Consider the following 18559-nt stretch of genomic DNA (forward strand, 5'->3'; position numbering starts at 1 on the left):
GCCGCTCCGCGGCATGTGGGATCCTCCCAGACCGGGGCGCGAACCCGGTTCCCCTGCATCGGCAGGCGGACGCGCAACCACTGCGCCACCAGGGAAGCCCGAGATTTATTTCTATAGGTAGAAACAGTGTCTTTGTTTATAAAAGCTAGATTAAATCTATATAGTGAGATAGTATGAATCAGAATATAACTTTCTAAGATAAAAATACCGTATATTAATACATTTATATGGAACCTAGAAAAATGGTACTGATGAACCTAGTGGCAGGGCAGGAATAGAGATGCAGACGTAGAGAATGGACTTGAGGACACAGTGGGGGAAGGGTAAGCTGGGACGAAGTGAGAGTGGCATGGACATATATACACTACCGAATATAAAATAGATAGCTAGTGGGAAGCAGCTGCATAGCACAGGGAGATCAGCTCGGTGCTTTGTGACCACCTAGAGGGGAGGGATAGGGAGGGTGGGAGGGAGATGCAGGAGGGAGGAGATATGGGGATGTATGTATATGTATAGCTGATTTACTTTGTTATACAGCAGCAACTAACACACCATTGTAAAGCAATTATAATCCAATGAAGATGTAAAAATAAATAAATTTTTAAAAGAGTATAACTTCCTAGGTGATTTAACTTAAAAGAGAGTATCCTTAGAAATGCATACCTTTTGTGGGGTAAGGCAAGCTTGGGCTTGAAGCATTATTTTCAGTAAATATTGCTTGAATTCTTCCCAGAGTTGGTGATACTCATGTGAGATCAGAACACATTGCTAAGCAGCATGTCACGCTAAATGACTTGTGTCTGGCTCTGAGGAAGTCTGAGCCATATATTGAAGGGCTGCTGAAAGACATCCAGCCATTAGCACAGCTATGCTCATTGAAAGACATTGTTCCACAGAATTCAGTAAGTGAGACTTAAATTATTTCTTATTCAGGGACCAAATAGTTCAGTTTTAGCTGTGCATTGCTGATCAGATTACTGAATGTAGGTTCAGTTCTCTTGCTAAATACATTTTGTGTAATAAACTATTGGTGCCAATAAAAAAGGAAATGAGCTTCAGTTTCTACAATTAGAATCGTTCTTAATGGGAAACTGAGTTGAATATGCATATATGAACATAATGATGGGTGAAATATCCAAGTAAACCATAAAATTTTGGAGTCAAATAAATATGGAGAGAAAAATAAATTTTAAATGTTATGTGGTATGTGTTTCCATTCATTTCTTCACTATTTCCATGGCCCTTTGCTCACTACTTAAACAGCCTATATTGCATTCTGCTTTGTATTATTAATGAATATTTATTCCCCAGAAAGATTTAAAACTCCTACGAGACAGAAATTGTGTGTAAAAATACTTGTTAAGCAGTTATATTATTATAAAGTCTTTGAAAGCAGGAGTCTGCACCTTTGCTCATCTTTGTATTCCAGCACTTAGCAAATCACTGAGCACGTAGTAGGCATTCAGCAAACATTTGAAAGAATGAACAAATGAATAAAAAAGTAAAAGGAAACACATAAACATATTAGCCCTGGTATTTTCCTCAAAATGGGAAAATTATCTTGGCTTTAATTTTATCTTTTTTTTTTTTTTTTTTGCCTTTTCTATTCTGGGTGGGCTTTACTTTTATACTCACAAAATCTTTAGAAGTTTTATTTTTAAGGAATGTGTAGTTTTGGCCCGTGAAATTTACTTTAGGTATGCGTACTTAAAGTTTAAAAGTTCAGTGAGACATTTTTTTTTCAATGGGTATTTTTCCTTATTGTTGAAGTAGCAGTTACCTCATATATTGCTAGTAATGGAAACTAAGTTACCTGGTAAAGATTGTAAATATCTTTAATGTATTACATGGCTTCCATCATGCTTTCAAAATTACCTTTTGGATTTCATCGTTTAAGTGGAAAATTCATATATAATACTTGTTTTATTTTTAAATTTTTATTATCTTGATATTAATATTCAGAAGTAAAACTAAGTCCTGAAGTGCAACAGCTTATGGTCACCTTGAGACCATGTTTATAAAATCTAAGTGTGATCCGTACATTGTGCATACATAAGGACTGTCCTTGGGTTTGTGGGCCCAGATGCTTCTAAATATCTATGATTGGTTCAGTGCCTTTGTTCGAATTTGCAGACTTTGGCTGTTACAAAGCTAAATCTACAACATTGTACCATTAGAGCTAATTATAATTACTGAATACATTGGACTTTTACTTCTTCCACAGACTGAAGGCTGGGGAGAAGAAGCTAAAATAGAATTTTTGAAAATGGTAAATAAGAAGGCTGTTTTAATGAAAGTTTTTAAAGAAGAAGATGGTGTGCTAATTGTAGATCTGCAGAAGCCACCAACAAATAAAATAAGCAGTGATATGCCTGTGTCTCTTAGAGATGCATTAGTTTTTATGGAACTGGCAAGGTAGGTAACTTATTAAAATGTAAATTTTTTCAAGGTTATAGCTATAAATTGGAACAGCAGATTTTACCTTTAAAAAATATGGGCTCTAAAGTGAACTGTAACATACACTAAGAGGGAGCACCAAATCCTAACCACTAGACCACCAGGGATATCCTAACATACTCGAAGAGGTTAAAAATATTGCTGTCAGAGTTTTCTAAGTACGGTTGTCTGTGAAAATTGCATTCAGATCATTTGATTTAAGGAAATAGAAAAATTAAGGTAGCTCAAAATAGAAACGATTGGTAGATACGAACATTTTTTTAGCCTCTTGCTAACTTTTACGAGAAGCTCCACTAGGGTTTCAAGAATTACAGTTTAACAGTTCTTGACTTACATTTTCTAACCTTTGGAATAAGATCATGGTCACCACTTTATAAATGCATGAATCTAGAGTAGATACTTAAATTTCTTTTCCTTTCTCATCTCTGATGAACAAAGTAAGATGACTAAGTAACCACAGAGATAATGGAAGATACTACTTTCTGTCCTGAGCAATTACACGACTCTGGAAGTGACCCAAGTAGATTCCATTCTGGAAAAATAAAACTTAAGTAGAGTATTGGAGCTGAAAGGGGTCACAGAAACCCCTCAGCTGGCCTTTCTGATTCCTACCATAGATTCTGGGTATTGTCAACCAAAAGAGTAGAAACTCTGAGTAGAACATACAGGCCCAACTCAAAAATGTTCCAGCACAAACTTGAAGGTTAATTATTGAGTTTTGAGACTTGACCTCTTATTTATCCTGGTTTGATAATTAGAGACAATACTAAGAAATGTTGTAAGTTATAAGAGAGAAATTGGAAAATACTCTTGATAGATAAATCAGTATGTGTGTAAGTCCTTTCTTCAGATCAATTCACTGAGAGAAGAGAGACTTAATGGCTCTTGCTTATGCTTTTAATTAGGTTTAGGTCTCAATTACCAAGAAGTCACTCTGAAAAAAATACGACTTTACACTATCATCCACCTGTTTTGCCTAAAGAAATGACAGATGTTTCAGTTATGGTTTGTCATATAAATAGTCCTACTGATTTCTATCTTCAGTTGGTAAGTATATAGTGGTCCTTTGAGACAGTATTTTTCCAATTTTAAGTAGAAATTTTTAATGGAAATGAGTGCCCAGTATGAATTTAGAGCAAACCACTATCAACCTTCTGTAAATTTAAGTTTCCTAGTAGCTTAGTAGTTTCTTGTTTTTAAACAAGAAATTCACGTGATTCATAGTAAATTGAAAGAAATCTTTATCATGCAAGTTAGTGAAGTATGGAGGGGAAGGAAAATGAAGGATCCCTAATGTGTAAATGTTTCTTGCTACCTTCTGAAATCTAGAAACCAGGAGAGCACATAGAGCTGGCAAATCAAAATAAAATGATAACACCTGCTTCTGATAATGTATGAGAATTTACTTATTATTCCTAGGTAATTTTCTGAATTTGAATACCAAAATAGATTCAGATTAAAGGCATTCATAGAAAATTTTAGATATATGACTGATGGGTTTGTTTTAGATAGCTACCAGCATTAAGGTTCATCTTTATTGATCTCTTTGTGTCCATGTTTTATGTGTCACACAAATCATTATGGCCCTTAGAATGAGTTAATTCCAGTCCATTGCCCATTTTTGAATTGGATTATTTATTTTGCTGTTGTTGGGTTACAGGAGATCTTTATACATTATGGATATTAATCTTTTATCAGATATATCATTTTCAGATGTTTTCTCTTATTCTGTGGCTTACCTTATCACTCTCTTGATAGCATTCTTTCAAACAGTTTTTAATTGATAAAATCCAGTTTATCTACTTTTTCTTTTGTTGCCTGTATTTTGATGTCATATCCAAGAAAGCATTGCCAATATAACATCGTGAAGCTTTTCCCCCCTGTGTTTTCTTCTATGAGTTTTATAGTTTTAGCTCTTACATTTAGGTCTTTGAGTTATTTTGAGCTAATTTTTATATATGGTGTAAGGGAAAGGTCCAACTTCATTTTTCCCATTTGGATATCCAAATATCCAAATTATCCAGCACCGTTTGTTGAAAAGATGGTCTTTTCTCCATTGAATGGTCTTGGCACTCTTGTCAAAACTCAGTTGACCATATACGTGAATGTTTATTTCTGGGCTCTCTATTCTATTCCATTGGTCCATCTGTCTGTCCTTATGGCAGTAGCACACTGGTTTTTTTGGTGTTTGTTTTTTTTTTTTTAATTGAAGTATAGTTGATTTACAGTGTGCCAATCTCTGCTGCACTGCAGAGTGACTCAGTTATATACACATATACATTCTTTTTTAATATTCTTTTCCATTATGGTTTATCCCAGGAGATTGAACATCATTCCCTGTGCTGTACAGTAGGACCTTGTTGTTTATCCACTGTAAATGTAATAGTTTGCATCTCCCAACCCCAGACTCACAGTCCATCCCTCTGCCTCTCACCCTCCTCCTTGGCAACCACAAGTCTGTTTTCTATGTCTGTGAGTCTATTTCTGTTTTGTAGATAGGTTCATTTTTGCCATATTTTAGATTCTACATGTAAGTGATATCATATGGTATTTGTCTTTCTCTTTCTGAATTACTTCACTTAGTATGATAATCTCTTGTTGCATCCATGTTGCTGCAAATGGCATTATTTTGTTCTTTTCTATGGCTGTATAGTATTCCATTGTATATATATACCACATCTTCTTTATCCTTTCATCTTTCGATGGACGTTTAGGTTGCTTCCATGTCATGGCTATTGTGAATGGTGTTGCTGTGAACATGTGGGTGCATGTATCTTTTTGAATTATAGTTTTGTCTGGATATATGCCCAGGAGTGGAATTGCTGGATCATATGGTATATCTCTATTTTTAGTTTTCTGAGGAACCTCCATACTGTTCTCCGTAGTGGCTGTATCAATTTACATTCCCACTAACAGTGTAGGAGGGTTCCCTTTTCTCCACAGCCTCTCTGGCGTTTGTTATTTGTAGACTTTTAATATTTTTATTTTTAATTTTTTTGTTTTTATTTACTTTTTTGGTCATGCCACATGGCATGCAGGATCTTAGTTCCCCAGCCAGGGATCGAACCCGTGCCCCCTACAGTGGAAGCACGGTGTCTTAATCACTGGACCATCAGGGAAGTCCCTATAGACTTTTTTTTTTTTTTTTTTAATGGCTGTGTTGGATCTTCGTTGCTGCACTCAGGCATTCTCTAGTTGTGTCGAGTGGGGGCTACTCTTCATTGTGGTGCGCAGCCTTCTCATTGCAGTGGCTTCTCTTGTTTCAGAGCACGAGCTCTAGGCATGTGAGCTTCAGTAGTTGTGGCACATGGGCTCGGTAGTTGTGGCACGCGGGCTCTAGAGTGCAGGCTCAGTAGTTGTGGCGCATGGGCTTAGCTCCTCCACGGCATGTGGGATCTTCCTGGACCAAGGCTCGAACCCATGTTCCCTGCATTGGCAGGTGGATTCTTAACCACTGCGCCACCAGGGAAATCCCCCTATAGACTTTTTAATGTGGCCATTCTGACCAGTGTGAGGTGGTACCTTATTGTAGTTTTGATTTGCATTTCTCTAATAATTGGTCATGTGGAGCATCTTTTCATGTGCCTACTGACCATCTATATGTCTTCTTTGGAGAAATGTCTATTAAGGTCTCCTGCCCATTTTTCAGTTGGGTTTTTTTGTTGTTGTTGTTGAGTTGTATGAGTTGTTTATATATTTTGGAGATTAAGCCCTTGTCGGTTGCATCATTTGCAAATATTTTCTCCAATACCGTAGGTTGTCTTTTCGTTTTGTTTATGGTTTTCTTTGCTGTGCAAAAGCTTGTGAGTTTCATTAGGTCCTGTTTGTTTATTTTTGTTTTTATTTCTATTGCCTTGGGAGACTGACCTAAGAAAACATTGGTACAGTTTATGTCAGAGAATGTTTTGCCTATGCTCTCTTCTAGGAGTTTTATGGTGTTAAGTCTTATAAAAGTCTTCAAGCCATTTTGAGTTTATTTTTGTGCATGGCGTGAGGGTGTGTTCTAACTTCATTGATTTACATGCAGCTGTCTGACTTTCCCAGCACCACTGCTAAAGAGACTGTCTTTTTCCCATTTTATATTCTTGCCTCCTTTTTGAAGATTAATTGATCGTAGGTGTGTGGGTTTATTTCTGGGCTCTCTATTCTGTTCCATTGATCCATATGTCTGTTTTTGTACCAGTACCACACTGGTTTGATTACTGTAGCTTTGTAGTATTGTGTGAAATCTGGGAGAATTATGCCTCCTGCTTTGTTATTTTTCCTCAGGATTGCTTTGGCAGTTCTGGGTCTTTTATGTTTCCATGTAAGTTTTTGGATTATTGTTTTAGTTCTCTGAAAACTGTCATGGGTAATTTGTTAGGGATCACATTAAATCTGTAGATTGCTTTGGGTAGTATTGCCATTTTAACAGTATTAATTCTTCCAATCCAAGAGCATGAGATATCTTTCCATTTCTTTGATTCCTCTGTAATTTCCTTTATTAATGTTTTATAGTTCTCAGCATATAAGTCTTTCAGCTCCTTGGTCAGGTTTGTTCCTAGGTGGGTTTTTGTGGTGCAATTTTAAAAGGTATTTTTTTTTTTTACATTCCCTTTCTGATATTATTTTATCGTTAGTGTAAAGAAATGCAACTGATTTCTGAATGTTAATCTTGTATCCTGCTACTTTGCTGAATTCATTTATTAGATCTAGTAGAGCTTTTTTTTTTTTTTTTAAATATTTAGTTATTTATTTAGGCTGCACCAGGTATCAGTTGTGGCATGCAGACTCTTAGTTGCAGCACACATGTGGGATCTAGTTTCCAACCAGGGATTGAACCCAGGCCCCCTGCATTGGGAGTGTGAGTCTTACCCACTGGACCATCAGGGAAGTCCCAGATCTAGTTTTTGTGTGGCACCCTTAGGGTTTTCTATGTATAGTATCATGTCATCTGCATATAGTGACAATTTTACCTCTTCCCTTCCAATTTGGATACCTTTTATTCCTTGTCTGAATGATGAGTAGCACACTGTTTTAATTACTGTGGCTTTGTAGCAAGTTTTGAAATCAGGATGTGTGAGCTCTCCAACTTTGTTCTTTTTCAAGTTTGTTTTGGAAGTTTGGGGTCCCTTGAGATCCCATTTGACTTTTCAGCTGGGTTTTTCTATTCTACATGAAACATCGTTGGGATTTTGATAGGGATGGCTTTGAATTGTAGATTGCTTTGGGTACTGACATCTTAACAATATTAAATCTTTCAATTCATGAACATGGGAGATCTTTGCATCTTTATTTTGTCTTCATTAATTTCAGCAGTGTTGTGTAGTGTACAACAAGTGTACAAGTCTGTAGCATCCTCGGGTATGTTTATTCCTGAGTATATTCTTTTTATTCTATTGTAAAATGAATTATTTTCTTGATTTCCTTTTCAGACTGTTCATTGTTGTTTTGTAGAAATGCATCTGATATTTTGTGTGTTCATTTTGTATCCTACATCTTTGCTGAATTCATTTATTAGACCTACTCGTATTTTTGTGGCATCTTAGGATTTTCTACCTGTAAGATCATGTCATCTGCAAAAATAGATCATTTTCCTACTCTTTGTCGATTTGGTTGGCTTTTCTATCTTTTTTTTGCCTAATTACTCTGGCTAGAACTTAAAATAGTATATTAAATAGCAGTGGCAAAAGCATGCATCCTATCCTGTTACTGTTCTCAGAAGAAAAGCTGTCAGTCCTTCACATACAAAATTTGCCCTCTTAACCACTTTAAGATGTACATTCAGTAGTGTTCACTATATTCACATTGTTGTACAACAGATCTCTAGAATCTGTTCATCTTGCAAAACTGAAACTCAGTACTCCTTGAACAATAACTCCGTATTTCATTCTACCCTCAACCACTGACAACTACAATTCTACTTTCTTTTTCTATGAATTTGGCTATTTAGATACTTTATGTAAGTGGAATCATACAGTACAGCTTTACCCTGCTTTTTTAAAGTTCACTTTATACCAACTTCGCTTTTCTGAAAGACCTGTATTAGTATCTGTTTTTACCAACTGAAAGAAATCTGAAGAGAACTTTTGGTCTTAGCCAAAAAAGTGAGCTTATTTGCTTTACTACATTTTGGCTTACAAAAGATTTCATAGGAACGCTCTACTTTCAGATACCAGGAATACCTGTATTTGTCCTTTTGGCACTGACTTTTTTCACTTAGCATAATGCCCTCATGGTTCATCCATGTTGTAGCATGTGACAGGACTTAACTTCTTTAAGGCTGACTAATATTCCGCTGTATGTATATACCGCATTTTATTAATTCATTCATCCGTTGATGGACATTTGGTTTGCTTCTACCTCTTGACTATTGTGAATGATGCTGCAATGAACATGGGTGTGGAAATACTGTAGTGTCATGTTTTGGTTCCCTTATTTCCTTTTGTGTATCTATACATTTATCTATTGTTACCATGGGGATTACATATAACATCCTAAAGTTACAGAAATCTAATACGAATTGATACCAACTTTAATTGAACAAAACCCTACTCCTGTATAACTCAATTCTCCTTTTATATTATTGATCTCAGAAATGAATCTTTGTACATTGTGTGCTCAATAATGTAGATTTATAATTATTTTTATGCATTTGTCTTTTAAATCCTGTAGAAAATAAAAGTGGAGTTACAAACTAAAGTTAATAATATTGGCTTCCATATTTTTCCATGTATTTATGTTAACCACAGACCTTTACACTTTAATGTGGCTCTAAGTTACACTCTAGCACCTTTTATTTCCTCCTGAATGACTCCCTTTATCATTGTTTATAAGACAGGTCTAGCGTTAGTGAACTTTCTCACCTCTTGTTTATCTGTGAATAGCTTATTTCTTCCTCTCTTTTGAAGGATAGTTTTGCTGGATCTGTAGTTCTCAGTTGATGCTTTTTTCTTTCAGCAGTTTAAATATTATTATCTTCTGACCTCCAGGATTTCTGATGAGAAGTCAGCTGATAATCTTATTGATGATCCCTTATATAGGACAAGTCACTTCTCTCTTGCTGCTTTCACAACTCTCACTTTGTCTTTGGCTGTTGACTGTTTATCATGCATCTAGTGTGTCTCTCTTTGAATTTATCCTACTTTGCGTTTTTTGAGTATAGTAACTTTCTAGGGCTGCTGTAACGAAGTGCCACAGGGGATTGCCTGGCGGTACAGTGGTTAGGACTCTGCGCTTTCACTGCCAGGGGCCAGGTTCAATCTGTGGTCAGGGAACTAAGATCCTACAAGCTGTGTGGCATGCCCACTCCTACCCTCCTGTGCAAAAAGTGCCATATAGTAGGTAGTTTTAAAAAGCAGAAATTAATTTTCTCACAGTTCTGGAGTCTGCAAGTTTAAGGTCAAGGTGTTGGCAGAGTTAGTTCCTTCTGCAGTCTGGGAGGGAAGATCTGTTCCATGTCTCTCCCCTAGATTTGGTGGTTTGCCGGCAGTCTTTAGCACTCGTTGGCTTCTGCTGCATCATCCCAGTCTTTGCTTCCTTCACATGGCACTCTCTCTGTGTACTTGTCTGTCTCAATTTTTTATTATAGACAACAGTCATGTTGAATTAGGTCCCGCCTAAGACTTTAACTTGATAATACCTATCAAGGTAAAACCCTATCTCCAAATAAGGACACATGCTGAGGTACTGGGGGGTTAGAACTTCAACATATTTTGGGGGGAGGACACAATTCAACCCATAAGCAGTCCACTTTCTGCTGTATCAGAAATTTCCTCCCCACATGCAATAACCCCATCCCAACATTCCAAAAAATCTTAATCATTCTAGCATCAAATCTAAATCCAAAATCTCATATAAAATCACTAAATCCCTGATTATCTGAATCAGGTATAGGTAAGAATTGTTTAACTCAAGCTGAGGCAGAACTCCTCTCTGTCTCTGAATCTGTGAGACCAGACGGTAAGTCTAAAACCTAGCAGGGAAAATTCCATTAGATGCCTATGACTTGAGAATAATCCTCATTGGCTGGATGCTCTGTCCTCCAGTCCCACTAGGGTGGTGGCCCTACCCCTTCAGTCATGGCAGCAACCTCACCCATTGGAATTGAGGATTTATCCTAACCCTCTGGAACCCAGGAGAAGGCCCCATACCTGGAACAGAGGAGGAACCAGCCCTGCCTCTCAGGTCTGTGCCCTCTGGGCCTGAGTAGCAGTTGCAGACACATTAGCCTCTGAATCTCCTTCAGGATCAGTCTTCCGTTTTCTTGAAACATATGTTCATAACCGAATAGCTCTGTCAGCTCACTTCCTGCCTATAGAGTCCCACAAGCCCACCAGCCCCCATTCATTTCCTCTCACCTCTGTCCCCTTCAGTTCATGCTGGCATTGTTTCTGCTGAGATGAATGATTAGATCCACAAGTCATACACCCATAATCTCTTGAGCAGACACTGTCCAGCCATGCCCTTGGTGTTCTCTCCAGAGCTTGCTTTCTCATTTTTTGAAATACAGATAGGCTGAGAATTTTCTAAATCTTCAGATTCTGCTTCCTTTATGTTTAACAATTTATTCTTCAATTTATGTCTGTCCTCTCACATTTTATTGTAAGCAGCAAGGAGAAACCTGGCTGGCACTTTGACACTTTGCTTAACAGTCTCCTCAGCTAAATATCCAAGTTCAACTTTTTACCCAAGAGAACATAATTCAGCCAAGTTCTCTACCACTGTGTAACAAGAATTGCCTTTCCTCCAGTTTTCAGTATCATATTCCTCATTTCTGTCTGAAATTTCACCAGAAGCACCTTTAACATCCATATTTCTGCCAGTAATCTTTCCAAAGCAATCTGGTTATTTTCATTCAGTTACCGCATAATTCTTCCTCTTCTTTCTATTCATTACCCAATTTCAAAGCTTCTCCCATATGTTAGGTATTTATTACAACAGCACCCTACTTTCCCATTCCAAATTCTGTATTCATTTCCTAGGGGTGCCATAAGAAAGTTCCACAAGTTAAGTGGCTTAAATAACATAAATTTATTGTCTCACAATTTTGGAGTCTGGAAGTGTGAGATCAGGTTGTTAGTAGTGTTGGTTCCTTCTGAAGGCTGTGAGTGAGAATCTATTCCATGCCTTTTTCCCTAGCTTCTGGTGGTTAGCTGGAAAATTTGGTGTTCAGTGGCTTCTGCCTCACTCCAGTTTCTGCCTTCATCTTTACATGCATTCTCCTGTGTATGTGTCTTTGTGCCCAAATTTACCCCTTTTAATAAGGACACCAATCACATTGGATTAAGGCCCACTTTAACAACCTCATTTTAACTTGATAATTACCCTATCTCCAAATAAGGTCATGTTTTGAGGTTCTGGGGGTTACAACTCCAAGATATCTTTTTGGAGGAGACATAAATCAACCCATAACATTGAACTGCTTGGATTTGTAGATTTGTGTATTTCATCAAATTTGGGAAGTGTTTGGTCATTATTTCTTCAGATACTCTTTCTGCTCCTTTCTCTCTTCTCTTTCTGGGACTCCCATAATGCATATATTGCTATGATTAATGATATCTCACAAATACCTTGGTCTCTGTTCACTTAATTCTTTTTTCTTTCTGCTCCTCACTATTTCCGTTGTCCTATATTCAAGTTCACTGACTCTTATGCCTGCTCAAATCTGCTATTGAACCCCTCCAGAGTATTTTTTGTTTCAGTTATTGTACTTTTCAGCTCCAGAATTTGATTCCTTTTTATAATTACTGTCTCTTTGTTGATACTTTTATTTTGATCTTTTATTGCTTTCCTGGTTTTCTCTAGTTCTTTGTCCATGTTTTCCTTTAGCTCTTTGAGCATATTTAAGACAGTTGTTCTAAAGTCTTTGTCTAGTAAATCCACTATCTGGGCTTCCTAAGGGCTGATTTCTGTCTGTTTATTTTGTTCCTTGGATTGAGCCATGTTTTCCTGTTTCTTTGTATGCCTTCTGATTTCTTGTTGAAAATTGGGCATTGACTATTATATAACTCTGAAAATCAGATCACCCCCCCACACACATCCTGGATTTTTAAAAATTGTTGAAGACTAGTAGTTGGTTTATTTTAAGGCTTTTTCAAACTGTTCTTACAAATATTATGCCTAGTATGTGATCACTGAAGTCTCTCTGTTCTTTTAGCTTGTGTTCAGCAAATGTTTATGTTGATTTCCTTGAATGTTGAAAGCTTGATTGGGTGTTTGCTTGGGTGCTGTAAGCCTTTAACTGTTTCCCAGAGCTCTAACAAAGTTGGCTCAGATGGTTTCTCATTTTTTCAGTGTTTCTGTGGGGGAACAAGAGCTTGGAGCTTCAGAGTCTGCTGTTTTGCTGATGTCATTTCTCTGTTGAATTTTCCAATGTTGCATTTGGGTAATCTGTTAATGGAAGAATATGAATAATACCTACTTAGTAATAAAGGTTTACAGTCTGTGCATCCAGACCTCCGTCCATTTCCTCCATCGCATATAGTAGTCCCCCCTTGTCTGCAGGGGATACAAGACTCCCAGTGGATGCCTGAAACTGTGGACAGTACTGAACCCTGTATATATGATGTTTTTTCCTATACATGTATACCTCAGATACAGTTTAATTTATATATTAGGCACAGCAAAAGTTTAACAACAATAACCAACAATAAAATAGAACAATTACAACAATGTACTGGGGAAAAAAAATGAAATAAAGGTTTAAAAGGTTTAAAGTGTTGTGAAAATAATTTATATGAAATAACAAAAGATTCAGAAAATTTCCACTTGCATTATTATACCCACAAAAGAGAAAAACTTCATTTTTTGACCATTTGAGATGGATTTTAAAATATTTTTCATCTTAAGAATTGGTATTTGGAAAAATAAACATTTATCCTTGGTTTTGTTTTAGGAGCTGTGTTTTAAGTAGTATAAGAACATCAGGAACTATGTTTTAAAGTAACCAAATAGTCCCATTTAATAAGATAAAGCTCTATTCAATTATGCAGTCATTTCACAAACTCTGCTGAAATGATTGATTTAAAGAAGATTTATCAATTCACATTAAAACCATTAGATGGATGGCTGATGGGAAATTGAACATTCATACAATGCCAAAGTAGTACTACATGGATTACTTGGTGACCACAGGGGAAAAACGTAACTGTATAATGAAGGGATGAGAATCACAAGCCCTTTCCGTAGGTGAATCTCAGCATATCATTAGTGAGTCAGTAATATTATGTCTTGATGTGTTGCAACTTGATGTATTCTAGTCAAAAGGTTTGGCTTGAATCCATCAAACTTGTAAGATATAACTCTCAGTTTGGGAGAAATTCCAGGGATAGGCCCTACTCAATGGAGGAACAAGATAAATAACAGGATGAAAACATACCACATAAATCCAGAAGATGGGGCATTCTGCAGAAAAATTGCACACTGTCTTTAACAAGACAGGGTCGTTTTTAAAAGAGCACTACACTAAATTATAAGGCTTATTGAGATAACCAAATATAACATGTAGTCTTAGATTGGATACTGGGTTTGGTCAGTTAGGGAAATCTAATATGGTCTAGAAGTACTAGTAGGAACACTTACTGAAGCAGAAAAAATGAGAATTGATAGAAAAATGCAGATTATCGAATTATATGAATGGTATGGTCTCATTTTTGGTACATACAAAAGTATGGAAAGTGTGCTTAGAAAAAGATCTAGGAGCAGGAGTTCTCTGGTGGTCCAGTGATTAGGACTCAGCGCTTTCACTGCTGTGGGCCTGGGTTCAGTCCCTGATCGGGGAACTAAGATCCCGCAAGCTGCACAGCGCAGCCAAAAAAAAGAAAAGAAAAAGACCTAGAAGCATATGCATTTTAGATAGCTGGAAAAATGTGATTTTTAAAAAACTTTGTTATGTTTATTTATGCTAATTTTATATACTACTTCTGTAACAAAATATTTCAAATATAAATTACATGACAGTTTATATCATTCAATTCTAATATTTCATAATTTTATGAGCAGTGCCTATAAACATGCAACACTTAAATTTTAAGCTTTTATGAAACTAGCAGTGCTTTAATCCCTGCTTTAACTCTGTTTCTTAGATACAGAGCCTGGATTTTTTATTTCTATTAAAGTCAATTGAGGAATTCTATAAAAATGAAGATGCAGAAAATCTGGAAATCCTCTGTCCAGTTCAAGATCAAGCCTGTGTAGCTAAATTTGAAGATGGAGTTTGGTACCGAGCAAAAGTTATTGGTAGGAAATTGCACACTATTTCCTCCAGGAAGTGTTATGCTTAAAAATTGATACCATTTGAGTCAGTACAAATTAAATCATGGAAGTGATATTATTTGATCTTACAGTTTTGCTCTTTAGAAAGCTAGCAGTAGTGTTGATAGATGAACCTTTGGCTCCTTAGATTTCATTCGATTTGACTAGGACTTCACCATTTTTTTTTGTTTTCTAACATTTGCCTTATTTAAAAAGTTAAATAGTGCTAAATGACACATACTCCACTCTCCTCCAAAAAGGCAAATACTTTTTGTCATTTATCTGTGTTGTTTCTTCTAAATAATATGTAATACTTTGTAGGTACTTCAGTCTTAGGTATTAATTATGTTAGATGAATTTTAGATCTCTTGTAGCTCTTTTGTCCCCTCTCTCCCCCCACATAGTTATTGATAATGTCACAATTTTTAGTTATATTCTTATTCTATGCAAGTATTTTCAGTGCTACTCCATAAAGTATACTTTAATTCTGAGTTAATACTTACATCAATTTTTCACTTTATTTTCTTTTATTGGGTTGGCCAAAAGGTTCATTTGTTTTTCCTGTAAGATGGCTCTCATAGCACTTAGTTGTCTTTAACTTCATTCGAAACAATTTTGTTAGATTGTATTGTGACAGCTGTCATATCAGTGTGCATTTAAAAAAAAAACTTACCACAATTGGTGAAATTTGTGTAGCCATTTTAATTTTGAAGATGGAAGAGAAAACAACATTTTCGGCATATTATGCTTTATTAGTTCAAGAAAGGTAAAAACGCAACTGAAACGCAAAAAAAGATTTGTGCAGTGTATGTAGAAGGTGCAGTGACTGATAGAACGTGTCAAAAGTGGTTTGCGAAGTTTCATGCTGGAGATTTCTCGCTGGACGATGCTCCGCTGTCAGGTAGACCAGTTGAAGTTGATAGCGATCAAATAGAGACATTAATTGAGAACAGTCAACCTTATACCATGCTGGAGATGCTTTTGAGTAGCTGACATACTCAAAACATCCAAATCAAAGGTTGAAAATCATTTGCACCAGCTTGGTTATGTTCATCGCTTTGATGTTTGGGTTCCACGTAAGTTAAGCGAAAAAAAACCTCCTTGACTGTATTTCCGCATGCAATTCTCCACTGAAACGTAACAAAAACATTCCATTTTTAAAACAAATTGTGACTGAGGATGAAAAGTGGATACTGTACAATAATGTGGAACGGAAGAGATCGTGGGGCAAGTGAAATGAACCATCACCAGCCACTCCAAAGGCCAGTCTTCATCCAAAGAAGGTGATGCTGTGTATATGGTGGGGTTGGAAGGGAGTCCTCTATCATGAGCTCCTTCCAGAAAACCAGACGATTAATTCCGACAAGTACTGCTCCCAATTAGATAACTGAAAGCAGCACTCGACGAAAAGCGTCCAGAATTAGTCAACAGAAAACACATACTCTTCCATCAGGATAACACAAGACCGCATGTTTCTTTGATGACCAGGCAAAAACTGTTAAAGCTTGGCTGGGAAGTTCTGATTCATCCGCTGTATTCACCAGACATTGCACCTTTGGTTTTCCATTTATTTCGGTCTTCACAAAATTCTCTTAATGGAAAAAATTTCCATTTCCTGGAAGACTGTAAAAGGCACCTGGAACAGTTCTTTGCTCAAAAAGATAAAAAGGTTTGGGAAGATCAAATTATGAAGTTGTCTGAAAAATGGCAGAAGGTAGTGGAACAAAAAGGGTGAATATGTTGTTCATTGAATTGCTTGGTGAAAATGAAAAATGTGTCTATTATTTTTACTTAAAAAACCGAAAGAACTTTTTGGCCAACCCAGTAATCTATGGCTACATTTTCCTAATAGTTTAAAACAATTTTCCACATGATTAGACTTCAGATAATGCTGGTTTGATTTTTTTGTTTTTTTTCGTAACAGTGAAAACATCCTATTATCTGCTCCAATTAGACTGCTTGTCCCCTAGGCTTGTTATTCTGGGAGTTTATTTCAGTTGTTTTCCTAAATTGGATTGCTTGTTTTCTGGATCTCATTTACCTTTTCGGTTTACTCCCATATTTTGGTGAAGCATCTTCCTCAGAGAGAATAAATGCAAGGGAAATTTTGAGACCTTCCATGTCTCCCGATTCTACTCACACATGATTGATAATTTGGGGAAAACTGTTCTTTAAATCCCATCCCATATCCATTTGTTTGTTTTTGTTTAAAACCACATCTGCATTCAGAGACTTGAGGAATGGTAAGAATCTAATGGTGTCGTTACACTTGAGATTATCTTTCTTGCATGAGGATTCCAGTGGAAACAGGGCAAGGTCCCCTCACCTCTTTACCTTACTCTTAGGGTACACACGTCTTCTCAGGTACCTGAGCTGCTTGAGTGCCATCTCGAGCGGTGCCAGTGTTGTTCCATCTGCTTTCACTTCTACCAAGGGGCAGAGAATGCCCACACTTTTTCCATTTTGAAATTATATGTACTGTATTAGTTTTTAAATTTGAAAGTAATGGCAACAAGTTTTGTAGCATTGTATATAACGTGTGCTTAGGGGACTAAAGTCAGTCATATTCTGAGTATTTACCAAAAGGTCAGTTTATGATAGATCTTTATTCAAACGTCGATGTGTTCAAACCTTCCAGAGGTTTCTTTGGTATCCTTTAAAATATGAAAACTAGTTTCACATAGAGGTCTGTTTCTGCTCATTTTTCACAATATCCCCAGATAATTTTTTTAAATTTCACAATTAGATATTATTATATGAATGAACCTGTGTCTTGATCATTAAGTCTTTTGCCTTGTTTGATTACCTATGTTGACTAACAAACATTAAGTGCTTATTTTGTGCTTGGTTCTTTGTAGAGTATTTTAAATAGGTGAGTCCTCAAAAAGAGTCTTAATAAGATTTGATTCTATTGGTATACCCACTCTACAGGTGAAATAATGAGGCCTACAGAGAAAAAGTAACTTGCTCAGGGTAGTATCTTAGAGATATTAATTAGCTTTCTCAGAGTCACATGTCATTTAAGTGTCTAACTCCAAACCTAATTCTTAACTTTTAGGCCAAAACACCTAGCATTTGATGGCTATTTTGTTATCCTGATTTTGTTTGTCCTTTAGATATCTTTAAATTGTTAGTTTCTCATTCACCGAGTCTGAACAGCTATGCATTATGGTTGATTTTGTGAAGTTCACATATTAGAAATATTTTTTACATTAAAGAAATACTAAGTTTGTATGTTGAACATAAAAGTGTTCGAATCTAGTTGCTTGTAGATCAGTCTAAATTTTGCTAGATAATTCTTTTTTCTTCCAAGTTTGTGATTTCCAATTTCATAATTTTTGAAGGATTGCCTGGACATCGTGAAGTTGAAGTTAAATATGTGGATTTTGGCAATACAGCAAAAATAACACTTAAAGAAATGCGTAAAATAAAGGATGAGTTTCTGAATCCTGCAGAGAAGGTAATCTACTTATTATAAATCGTAGGGTTAGAATATTAACACAAATATGAAAGTATTTTTAGAAGTTATTTTCACCGTAGAAATGTTCTTTTAACTTCACTTTTTCTGTAAATAATTTCTGATTCATGGGCTATAGAAAAGAGTCTCTATAGTTACTGTTTAAAAAATAATATGTAATATGTATCTTAGCAAACAAGCATTAATTATAAACGTGTATATATTTGTGTCTTTATAAGTACTTACTGGTCTACAGCTTTTAGTGTTATTTTGAAATATCTGTGTAAGGTAATAAGAATATGATATGTGAAAAAAACTGGTTACAGAAATGGTTTTACTGTGATCCCATTTATGTTTAAGTATATATAATGTGTGCCAGAGAAAGAGAGAAGTCTGGAAGAATAAGTATCA

General features: G+C 36.1%; 1 protein-coding gene across 1 annotated transcript in view; it reads left to right on the top strand.

The window, feature by feature from the left end:
* Positions 1 to 18559, top strand: part of RNF17 (ring finger protein 17) — a 114836-nt gene that overhangs the window by 37241 nt on the left and 59036 nt on the right. Inside the window, exons 14-18 of the mRNA XM_055089659.1 lie at positions 734 to 902; positions 2225 to 2415; positions 3363 to 3504; positions 14523 to 14676; positions 18036 to 18151. Coding sequence (XP_054945634.1) covers positions 734 to 902; positions 2225 to 2415; positions 3363 to 3504; positions 14523 to 14676; positions 18036 to 18151 — 772 coding nt within the window. The remainder of the gene's footprint in view (positions 1 to 733; positions 903 to 2224; positions 2416 to 3362; positions 3505 to 14522; positions 14677 to 18035; positions 18152 to 18559) is intronic.

This window comes from Physeter macrocephalus, chromosome 13 (genome assembly GCF_002837175.3).
Source record: "Physeter macrocephalus isolate SW-GA chromosome 13, ASM283717v5, whole genome shotgun sequence".
Taxonomy (NCBI): Eukaryota; Metazoa; Chordata; class Mammalia; order Artiodactyla; family Physeteridae; genus Physeter; species Physeter macrocephalus.